Source organism: Capricornis sumatraensis, chromosome 10 (genome assembly GCF_032405125.1).
Source record: "Capricornis sumatraensis isolate serow.1 chromosome 10, serow.2, whole genome shotgun sequence".
Taxonomy (NCBI): domain Eukaryota; kingdom Metazoa; phylum Chordata; class Mammalia; order Artiodactyla; family Bovidae; genus Capricornis; species Capricornis sumatraensis.
Window position 1 is genome coordinate 98,352,049 of NC_091078.1, and position 12,249 is coordinate 98,364,297.

The 12,249-nt window shown below is 44.1% G+C and overlaps 1 protein-coding gene across 1 annotated transcript; it reads right to left on the bottom strand.

Moving 5' to 3' along the window:
* Positions 1–8,020: 8,020 nt before the first annotated feature.
* CRIPTO (cripto, EGF-CFC family member) lies at positions 8,021–11,566 on the bottom strand. Its single transcript, XM_068983171.1, has 6 exons — positions 11,547–11,566; positions 10,759–10,811; positions 10,543–10,677; positions 9,960–10,074; positions 9,769–9,878; positions 8,021–8,133 (listed from the first exon to the last, which is right to left on the bottom strand). The coding sequence occupies exons 1-6, from the start codon at positions 11,564–11,566 to the stop codon at positions 8,021–8,023; spliced, it is 546 nt and encodes a 181-aa protein (XP_068839272.1).
* Between the last annotated feature and the right edge of the window lie 683 nt (positions 11,567–12,249).

Here is a 12,249-nt window from a genome sequence, read left to right on the forward strand (position 1 = left end):
TCCCAATTAATACAATGAGTACTATTTATTCAATTACACTAGAGTGTGGGGTATGCGTGCTTAGTCATATCTGACTCTTTGTGACCCCCTGGACTGTAGCCTGCTAGGCTCCTCTGTCCATGGGATTCTCCAAGCAAGAATATTGGGATGGGTAGCCATTCCCTTCTTCAGGTTGCAATAAAAGAAGTCACTGCAATGAGAAGCCTTGGTACCACAACTAGAGAATAGCCCCTGCTTGCCACAACTAGAGAGAAGTCTGCCTGGAGCAATGAAGACCCAGCTCAGCCAAAACCAAAAAACCCTATGGAAAAAGAGAAGATGATGAAGAGGCTAGCTAGGGCAGAGAGCTGAGTCCCAGGCAGCTGCTCTTCCTTCGTCTCCATCCTGGGAGCCAGGAGATGGGCCTGGTTTTTGCCCTCACCTTGGGGAAGGATGGACCCCTCTACCTGCTGGGGCTGCCACCTTGGGCAACTGTAAACATTGTTTTTGGGCAAGAGCAACAAAAAAGTGCTCTGCTCTTGATATATTCAGGGAAATCATCTATTGGATTTTAGTCCAAATATCTCCCAAGGTGGAGGCTCTGCACAAAAAGGCTTAGGTGAGCCTGGCCACCTCTTGTCATGCCAGGTGTCTTGCCCAGGAGTGGAGCAGAACGGTGCTGGGAACTGAAGGAGATGCCCTGCAGTGTGAACTCAAGTTACTCAGTACTGCTGTGTGGGGGTTGAACTCTGAAATGTTTTGCCATTTGCAGAATAATAAATAAAGGGAAGGAAAGAAGAAAAGGATACAATCCTCTTAATGATCCCATTAAAATGGGAACCTCATCTACCATTGTTTTAGAACCAGGCTACGGGCTCAGCTCTGCTCTGTGTTTGGCCAGGGGTGTTAAGCACGTGGCAGCCAGAGGGAAAACTGTTTAGAAGAGACCTACAGGAAGAGAGCTGATTCCTGGGAAGCATGGTGGTGGGACCTCCCCGCTTCCCTTCCAAAACCTTTCTTGAGCACCACTTACATGCTGGCACTGGTGCCGCTGGGGACGACGATGAGCAGCCTGCCCGGGCCCTCATTCTGCCCACAGCACATGGAGGCTCAGGCCTTGAGACAACTTGCTGGCAATGGAGGGGGTGAGACTTGCTCCTAGGCCGTTGGAGTCCAAATCCACTGTGCTGGGAAATAGACCAAGCTTTGGACGGCCAGCGCTTGGCAGCCTGAAAAGGTGTGTCTGCAGTTTCCTGCTCTTCTCCATCCTCTTTAAAGCCCCTTCTTTCTCATCACTCCACCTCTTCCCAGCAGAGGCCCCACCCAAGGAGGAGGCTTTTCTCCACCATGTGCAGGAAAGAGCTTGTTTGGCTTCTTCCAGGGCCAAAGGGAGAAGTGGCTCTTCAATAAGAATTATCCAATCTACTTCATGATCTCCAGGAGCATGTGTATCTATTGAGTACCTATAACTCTGAGCCTCCTTTTGGCCATTTTTCAATGGGCGGTTGGAACAACTCACTTCCCAGTGAGAGCACATGCCTCAGTGATTGATAGACACCAGGGCAAGGGCCACATCCATTTCAAAGACCATCAGTCAGGTCTGCCCACCTAGCAGTTTCAAGTTGGAAGGAGGCTGGGGACCAGTAACATGGCCAGACAGGGAGATGGTGCTGTCTTCCCAACTCTACACTCTAGATGTAGTCGCTGGCCCTGCAGACCAGCGTGCACTGGGCAGCTGTTATTTCTTCTCCTAAGAAGTGAGATGAGGCACAGCTGAACTCAGAACTAGCTCCAGATAGCTGTGCAGAGTGACTCTTGCAGAGAAAACGATGAGCTTCCTATGTTTTCCTGTGAAAGGTTGTTGCTGAACCATGAAAGACGCCAGGATTCTTTGCCTCCAGAGGGGAAGAAATCAATCCGGGAGCAGAGACGAGGATTGATTGCTCAGAGCTTTTATGTAATAAGGTTTTATTAAAGTATAAAAAAGATAAAGAAAGCTTCTGACATAGACATCAGAAGGGGGCAGAGCCTAGAAATTGACTCTCTCACTTGCCTAGAGTGCTCATCACCTATTGCTATATTACCTGGTGCTTCCAACTTGGGGCTTTTAGAAGCTCATTATTTGTTTTCTCTTCCTTTGTGGACTTCCCTCCTTCCCCTGCCCAGAGAGGAAGGAATCTTGGACTTGGGGTGACTCTGACCCTTGGTTAGGCTGCGCTTAGGCTGGCAGAGATGAAGCCAAGACCATCAACAACTCTGAGTGGAGATAGAGCCCAAGCTTTGAGGGAAGGGTCTTAGGCGAAGAATCTAACCAAGGCTGTGTTTTGTTGGATGGGGCAGTTGACATTTCTGTTTATAACTGGAATGTGTTTGTATAACTGGGACACACTTCAGAGTGGGAAACACCTTTTATCCAAATATCTCCAAGTACTATAGAAAAATAAACATCTTACTTTTTATGATTCCAGACAAAATTTGATTTTCATCTCATAGCACATGGGTTTTATTTTGATGGGCTAGTCTGGTAAACCCTATAATAATATCAGTTTTTCTGATTGACGTTGATTACATGCTGATGTATCTAGTCTGTAGTCCTTGGCTTTTTTTTTTTTCTGAATAAAAATAAACCAGAGTGATCTGGAATTAGATAATATCACACTTGTCTTCTGATTCCTACTGCATGGAGGGCTTCCTGTGCAACTGGGGTTAATCTGTGATAGGTTAATTTACATCATGCATTCAATCTAAGAAATGATTGTGTGGCTTAGAAGTGCTACATCACTTAGGAGAAGAATTGTGACCTCCCTCTTCTGCTTTCTTTTCTTCATTTTTCTCCCCCCCCCCTCCCCCGATCAGAGTTGACCTAGTGGGTGAGGTGGGCCAAGTCTCCTGGGAGTTGCAGAGGCTGCTGGAAGCGACCACAGCTGGGGAGGGCCTTCTTCTCTGAAGGAGCCACAGCCCATACTGAGGTCAGTTTTGTCAAACAGCATGCTGCCTGTTTCTCCTGTCTTTATCATCTTCCCTCTCGATGGGGATGTAGGAGATGGTCTCCAGAAGTGTTAATTGTCTTTAATGCAGCTGTTAATGAGAAAGGAGACGATAAGGAACCAGTCCCCTTCCTGCCTTCCTACCCCTCTTCTTCCCTCCCTCCTCCATCTACAGTATCTACAGAGCAGCTCTAGAGTCCCTGGAGGTTTGGCACCCAGGGGCTGAGGATGCTGACAGACCAGTGCGGGAGACAGACAGGAAAACAAATCAGGGTGTTGGAGTGTTATGGGATCTATGGGAGACCTGTGGGGGGATTCAGCTCACAGAGTGGTTCTTCCCCCACAGTAGTTGGAGGAGGGGTGGGGAGACAGGAATAGTAGAAGGAGAAGGAGGAGTGGAGGCACAGATCATATTTATCACCCTACTCCTTGAGAGATGCTTGTATTATACAGGCCCAGCGGTACCTCTGCCAAGGTGGATATTGCATTTTTTTCTTTTCCATTTGTGGTTTATTACAGGATATTGACTAGAGTTCCTCGTGCTATACAGTAGGACCTCATTGTTTATCCATCCTATATATAATAGTTTGTATCTGCTAGTTCCAACCCTCAATCTATCCCTCCCCTACCCATCCCCCTTGGCATCTTCTGTATGAAGATGCATCTACTTGCATCATACAAGTCTTCTGTATGTCTGCGAGCCTGTTTTATAGATAAGTTCATTTGTATTATATTTTAAATTCTTTATATAGGAGATATGATATGGTATTTGTCTCTTTCTAAATTATTTCACTTTGTATGATCATGTCTGGGTCCATCCATGTTGCTGCAAATGGCATTGTTTCCTTTTTATGGCTGAGGAACATCCCATTATATTTATGTGTGTGTGTATATATATGTGCACCACATCTTCTCTGTCCATTCAGCTGTTGGACATTTTGGTTGCTTCCACATCTTGGCTATTGTAAATAGTGCTGCTATGAACATAGAGGTGCCTGTATCTTTTCAAATTTTGTCCAAATATAGGCCCAGGAGTGAGGCTGCTGGATCATATGGCAACTCTATTTTTAGCTTTTTGGGGAACCTCCCTACTGACTTGTTGACTCAGAAGTCCAAAGATCTGGTCCCTTACCTCAACAAGAGACAGCTCCGAAGGGCCATCCCAGCCCTGGAGCTCCCACGGCATCTGTTGAGGCCTGTTACACATAGCATCTCTGAGGCACAGCAACCGTGCAGTTAACTTCTTCCCAAAGGCAGCTCCCTGAAAGTATTGTTTTCAGGAGCTCTTCCCAGGAAGCTCCTTCTGAACACTCACAGCTCAGCTTCCTGGGAACCTGACCCAGGACTCATCCTAGAGTAATCATTTTCCCCTGTGCTGTGGTTTCCTCCAGCTTCCTTTTATTTATTGACGTTGTCATCACATAAATCTGTCCTGATTTTCTCTGAAATAGAGACAGCCCTTCTCCATCTAACCACTCATCTTGAAGTCGATTTTTTTCCCCCTGTAATTTCATAATTGTCCCTGGCTAACTGCCTTGCTCTCCCATGAACACTTCCATGGACCTCACAAATATAAACACGATAACTAATTCTTGCCTTTAGTCTTTACAAAATCTTAACTTCCCGTTATACAATCAATTATGTGCAATTGTAGTTAGCTTAGAAAACAAGATGAAAATTTACCCCTACCTGGAAATAAGCATTTCAATATTTTCATGTTTCTTACCTTTTATGAACTCTAGTTGAAGCTACACTCTACTCTGCCTTTCTCACCTGACATTGTGTTTTACACATTTCAAGTCATTAAATATTCTAAAGATGGTATTTTAAAGGTGGTCATATTCCAAGGTTAAGGTTGAGTTCTTATGTGAAGTGAAGTGAAGTCGCTCAGTCGTGTCCGACTCTTTGTGACCCCATGGACTGTAGCCTACCAGGCTTCTCTGTCCATGGGATTTTCCAGGCAAGAGTGCTGGAGTGGGTTGCCATTTCCATCTCCAGGGGATCTTCCCAATCCAGGGATCGAACCCAGGTCTCCCGCATTGCAAGCGGACACTAAGAAGCCCTTCTCTGATATCAGACCTCTGGTTCAGCAACAGTGTTTTGAGTGAACCAGGGCAAGTCCGCCCACTTGGAGTAACAGGCCAGAGGACAAAATGCTTTCTAGCTAGTGTGGACCCAGGTGTGTCTTTATTGTTTCCCATGTGGACGCTTCAAGCAGTCTGTAAGGCTTTTGAGGGTAGAATCTAGAGTCTTTTGCATCCCCTTGAACACCATTTCTCAGAATATACTTTTGGTTCATGATTTTAGATAGCATACAGGTGAACATTATTATTATTCATTTTTGTTCTTTAAACTTTAGGGACTGGTATAAATTATTCAGGCTTCACAAATGCTATTGTTTTGGACAAGTAAAAAGCACTTAAAAAAAAGTGGATAGATATTCAAGATCACCAATGACTAGGAAAATGCAAATCAAAACCACATAAGATACTACTTCATACCCACTAGGATAGCTATTATGAAAAAAAAAAAAAAAAAAAAGCAGTGCCCAGAAAGCAATAGGGTGCAGGAAAATTGGAATATTTATGCATTGCTGATGGGCGTGTAAAATGGTGAAGCTATTGTGAGAAACGTACAGTAGTTCTTTACAAAATTAAAACAGAATTATGATATGATCCAACAATTCCACTTGTGAGTCTATGCATCGAAGAACTGAAAGCAGGGACTGGAAGATATATTTATATACCAATGTTCACATCACATCATTCATAATAGCTAAAAGGTAGAAAACAAATGCCATTAATGGATAGATAACCAAATGTGGTATATACATATAATGGAATATTATTTGGCCTTTAAAAAAAGATGAAGTTCTGACACATGGATGAACCTTGAAGACAGTATACTAAGTGAAATATGCCAGTCACAAAAGGATGTGTATGACTAATTATGTGAGGTGTCTAGAATAAATTCATGAACACAAAATAAACTAGTGGCTGCCAGGGGCTGTGGGGAGGAAAAATGAGTTGTTATTGAGTTTCAGTTTGAAAGGATGAAAAAGTTGTGGAAATGGATGGTGGTGATGGTTGCCCAACAGTGTGAATGTACTTAATGTCACTGAACTTTACACTTAAAAAATAGTTGAAATGATAATGACTGAATATAAATTACAATTTAAAGCACAGGTGATGTGGCCCAAATAGGTGGAATGTGAATTGTCCAAGTTTGGAGAACACAGTCCCAACAGTGTTCACATTATGCTTAGGGATCATAGCAGTTTCATGAAATGAGACAAAGCCTTATTTCAATACTCTGAAGTCTTTTTTTTTTTTTCATTTCTGGGCTAAAAATGTTTTAAAGTAATTTGTGGTAAATAGGAAGGTAGAGAAGAACTGTGACATTTGTTGAGGAACTTGTTGTGCTAGAGTTTTAGTTGGTTCACTTCATTCTAACACGGTGGTGTAGTGACCAACATGGTTCAGACTAGGAAACTGGGTCCCATTGCCAGTAAGTGGCCAGACCAGCCCTCCCCACTGGGCAGCCCTCTCTCCAGCTCTGAGCTCTCTTGGTGGTATCTCTCACTGCTTCCTTGCTTATCCCATTTCACCTTCTGTCACTGGACATTGCAAAAAACAAAAGAAAATTCCACTCTTCTGGAATTTTGCATCTGTAGGGCATTCATTTGGAAAACCACAAATTATGGATCCAACAGTATGTAAATAATGGAAACAGATCTTGTCCCTCACAGCAGAGCACACACACCAAAGCCACAAACAAAACTGGGCACCACCTTGAGCTCTTGGCCTTTCCAGTTCCCTTATCTTTAAGCCTGTTGTAGTCATCACGGTCCATATGAAAACAAAAACAATACACCCTCACTGCGGAAAACAGAGAAGTGAGAGGAAAAATGCCACCAGCTAGAAATAACCACAGTTCACACATTGGTCAATGTACTTCCCACTTTTACTAGACAGAACAGATACATATTTTTAAAATTGGCTTTACAATATATGGTTTTATCAGTGGCTTACAACTAAACACACTGTGAACATTTTCTTTTACCACCATTGAAATAATTGCATAGTATAGAGAAATCATAATGTATAAAGCAGTCTTTATATATCAGGGGAATTTAGATAGTTTTTTTAAAGGAGACTTTATTCTTTTCCCCTGGGCTTCCCTAGTGGCTCAGAGGTTAAAGCGTCTGCCTGGAATGCGGGAGACCCGGGTTCGATCCCTGGGCCAGGAAGATCCCCTGGAGAAGGAAATGGCAACCACTCCAGTACTCTTGCCTGCAGAATCCCATGGAGGGAGGAGCCTGGTAGGCTACAGTCCATGGGGTCGCAAAAAGTCGGACATGACTGAGCAACTTCACTTTCACTTTTATTCTTTTTATAAATCCTTCAGAAAACAGGTGCCCTTGTCTCATACAGCTTCCTATAGATGACAGAAACTTGCCCTTCAACTTAGCCTTTTAACTTGCTTCTCTGTAGCCACCAGATCAACCAAGACATTCATTTTATTTTCTCAAATCTCTCCCATTTGCTCCCACTTTTCTACCTAGTCACCCAGGATATATGCACACCTCCATCACTCTAGCACCGTGTCTCTCACCGTGGATATCTGCCCCCTTCCTTCTCCTCTGCTCCCCTTACAGGTCCTTCCTTTCCAAGATACTGTCTTAACTGATGTCAATCAACTCCATTCAAAGCTTTATGCTCAGTTCCACATTGAGAGTAACCTTTAATAATCTGAATATAGAATTCAACTGTTTAAAGGAAATTATTTGTAAGCCCTTGGCAGTTACATGTATCAGAAACACAGGAGTTGGGCACAAGAGATGGCTTACTCTTTTTTTTTTTAACTAGTTTTTTGGAGAGAGCAGGGCAGAGGAAAGTAATTGGCGCTTCAAGGAAATCTTTTTAGGGACCACAGGGAAATCTATTCACTATTTCAAGGCTACTAACAAATTGTCATCTCTCAGTTGAGACATTAGAGAGACAGCCTTTACAGGTCATGAAATCTGCATGACAAATGTTGAAAAGAAATGTGGGTTAATAATAACTTTGTATAGCAAGGCAGATGCCAGGTAGCATAAGAGCACACGCAGACAGTGTTAATTCTGGAGTCCTGGAAGCTGTGAGGTGCTCATCCATCACATGGCCATCTGGAAGATAGAGATACTTGGTCATTAAAGACGATCCCTCTGGCACTTTATCCTGTTGCCCACATGGGTGACTCATCCACATGAGCCCCAAAGCAGTTAGGGTCCAAGACTGAGTACAGTGTGTTTATGGGATCAACAGTACCTACCAGTTACTTGCAGTCAGACTCCCCTGAAAAAATATTTTGACAGAAGATGCCACAGGCCCACTGGTAACTTGGTCTTTCTCAGACCTGGGCATCTAACCCTGCCGGTGAAGCCTATAATTGTTGGCGTGTGGCAGAACTTGGTTAGGGTCTGATGATAAGGAGGCAGCATATTTCAGGTCCCAAGTTCTGGGGAGAAAATATGGTCCCTACCTACCCAGCCATTCCACCCACACCTTCCAATCACCTACTCTGGGTCTGATGTGTATGTGTATTTGTGTGTGTGTTCATTACTCAGTCATGTCCAAATTTTTGCAATCCCATGGACTGCTGCCTGCCAGGCTCCTCTGTCCATGGACTTCTCCAGGAAATCTTCCCAACCCAGGAATCAAACCCAGATCTCCAGCATTGCAGACGGATTCTTTACCATGTGAGCCACCAGGAAAGCCCACCTGGGTCTGATACCCAGTGTAAATAGACAAGACAATCCCTGCCTGGATCGGTGTCCCATCTTGTACTCAATGAAGCATTTGTTTTCATTTTCAATTTGTTGAATATTTTCAATTTCTAACATCTGCAGGGTCAGGACTAGGAGAGGCCTCTGAACTAGGGTGGCCTCTGAAATCTGGCTTAGGTTGGGATAGGGAGCAAACCCTCTTCTCTTGTTCTCCTTTATGTCCCTGCCCTTCCTGTCATTGTTTTTCTCAAATCAGTAAAAATCAATAAGGTGAAAGGGTTCTGAGACCAATCACCAGGGAGTGCCGTACAGGGACCTTTTAGGATCCATGAAGAAGCTCCTGCGAAAGGAGAAGGGGGCTCAGATCCTCCCGTGGAATTTAAGTACAATACTTGAAGTTGAGTTTTCCCAACCCCACGCTGGGCTTCCCTTGTGGCTCAGCTGGTAAAGAATCCGCCTGCAATGCAGGAGACCTGAGTTCGATCCCTGGGTTGGGAAGATCCCCTGGAGAAGGGAAAGGCTACCCACTCCAGTATTCTGGCCTGGAAAATTCCATGGACTGTATATTCCATGGGGTTGCAAAGAGTCGGAGCGACTTTCACTCGCAAATTAATTAGCAGACGGCTGCCTTCACTTGCAATCCCACTCTGGGGTGGGCACTAACTGAGCTCCCCCCTGGAGTCTGTCTGGGTCTCCCTGCCCAAAGAAAGGAACAGCAGAGAGCATCTCTTGGTATTTAAGAGGCCAAGACTTTTCTTGTTTATTTTCCTCTACAGAGTTTCACATCCTATAAAGTGTCAGGTAGACTTAAAGTAACTCTCCACCTGAAAGGTGGCACAACTAGCCACATACTGAGGAAGTAAATATCAAGGGTGCCAGGATGAACATCCAATCTGGAGTCCTCGATGCTTTTACAAGCAGACCTTTGACTGACAGCTTGCAGCAAGCCATGTGGTAAGAGGAAATACTCAGTAACTAAGTGTCCACAGGCCACTAACTAACCGGAGAGGGCAAAAGAGGGGACCCTCTGCTTACCACAACCAGGTAGGAATGACTGAGGAAAGCAGCGAAGCTGGCCATGCCAGCATTTACACATGGAACACTTCCTGGGCAGCCAGGTGTCATGGGGCACAGACCCACAGTTCCTGAGGATGAATGGACATGCAGATTTTAAATCCCCACTTCTCCTCCCCTCTCTGCCCCCAGCCCCTTTTTCAAGGACTTACTCTTTGCGAGAGTCATGCTCACAGTTGCGTCCATAGAAAGAGGGAGGGCAGGCACAAAAGGACCCCAGCATGCAGGTTCCCCCATTCAAACAGCAGGTTCTGTTCAGCTCCTTACCTGAAATGTAAGAAGAGGTGGCTGAGAGGGGTGGAGGGACTGAAAAGTTCTCTTAAAAGGTTAATATGGCAGTAACGACTTAATCTCCCCAAAGTGTTTGCAGATGTCTAAACATTGTAAATCTCACTGAATAAGACTCTGCTTTTTAGTGTTCCTTTGGCTACCTGTGCTTTTGAACAGAGAAATCTTTTTTCATGCCCAAGCCAGTGGTGGTACCTGGAATCCCCAGCGTGGTGGGATCAGGTGAGGGAAACTTGTGTTCTGTGAGAGAAAGTATTCTGTGGTGGGGTGGAGGGCAGTGTGAAGTGCATGCCTGTATTATCCCCAGAATCAAACCCAGTCCAGCTATCCCTCTACCCAGCTCCAGAATCACTCTTTTAGGCGAAAGTGTCAAAAAGATACTCAGAAAACACATAAAGGACCACGATAAAGATACCAAACCGTACATCTAAGGCGGGTACGTCTTACTCTTTTGGATTCCCATGGATGCTACAAACTGGGAAGGCTGGTGACGAATTGCAGGCTCCTCTTGGGACCAAAGGCCATCATCTCTGAAGGCCAGCTCTCCCTGTGACAGACGGGCAAGTTCAAGGCTGCCCAATCCTGAATGACAAAATTAACTCCTTGAGTCTATGTTCCAGCCACTTGAAAATTGCCAGTGATCGAAAGAACAAAGTCTCTTACCAGCGACTAATCCCAGTTCAAGTGCTCTGGAAAAGGCCATGATCAAAATCACACTAGGAAGAGGAAATCAGACCTCCATTAGCAAAACAAAGCAAATAAAATCCCTTTGAGTTAACACCACAGGCCACTAGGGAGAGAAATCCTAGAGCACCACTTTCCTCCCCCCACCCCTTTCTTTTTAAATGGTTGATTTATATAACAACCCAAAGAAAGATGATGAGAATGAAGTCCAACTAATTTCCAGCTCTTTCCAATATGTATCCTCACATGCATATAATTTTAAGTGTCTTCTGCCTTCTATATCACATATTTTTCCCTGCACCTAGTTTTCATAGTAATTTTAAATGGCTGGATGACATTCAATGTCATTGACGAATCACATTTCACAAACTATTTCATTTACACCAGTCATTTAAAAGATGTTCAAGGTTAAAAAACATTTCCCATTATTCTTAACGGTTTCCAAATATTGAAAACCTGTCTATAACTTCAACCTTCTCAGAAGTATATTTTAAATTTCGTTGTAATGTTGACCTGTTCTTACAGAAGAGGAGGAAACCACTAGTCATGTCATAGGCAGAGCCAGTAACCTGACTGAAGATGTTAAAAGCCAGTAAAAAAGGTAGATGCAACTTTAAGTTCCAGGTCTTTTGGAAAAACGCAGCACTGTTGGCAGCTCTTTAAAGTTTGAATGAGATGAAATAGAACAATGCAGAGGTACAGAACACGTTTCCTAAGCTGGCAAACTCTAGTAATAAAAAGTTCACACTCAAGATCGGTATTCATACCTGTAAAAGAAGCGCTCCATCTTCCTCTGGTCTGTGGCCCCTAACAATTTAGAAGAAAAAAAATATTAACCCGGCTTTAATTCACAGTCATTGCCAAAACACCCAAAGGAAAATGTTAATTTCTTGACGTGAAAAAGAGCATTTTAAAAGAAAAATATCCCAGGTGAGAAATATGCTTTCCCCCAAAGTTCTTAGAAGCAGAAGTCGGGCCGTCCGGCGAAACTAGGGGCCTCCTCACGGGTCTGTCCTAACAAACGCTTGGACTATAATCTTCAGGGAGATTCGCCTTCCTCAGTCGCAAGCCCCGGGGTTGTGGGGACAACCCTCCGGTGGGCGGGGAGGCGGCGGCTCGTTCGCATTACAATGCTTAAACACTCCGGGGTGGAGGTGAGAGGCTGCGAGGCGGCCAAACAAAGAGAGAATGGAAAAGGCCATTCTTGTAAAACTGTTGCTAATTAGCCCTAATGTCTGTATCATTAGTTTCGGGTTAAAAATATCAGATTTGCTGTTCAAAAAAAAAGGGCCAACCAATTTCTGTATCGAGGTGGTGGGAAAGTATTGCTTTAATCAAGAAAACTGAAACACCAAGTTTGGGTCTCCTAAGGAATTGATGTTTTATAAGTTTTATTTCCCGAAATTTGCTTCCATTTTTGGTTTTCCCAGGAAAGGTGTGTTGAGCCCGTGCTCGAGAAGGGTGTGTCTC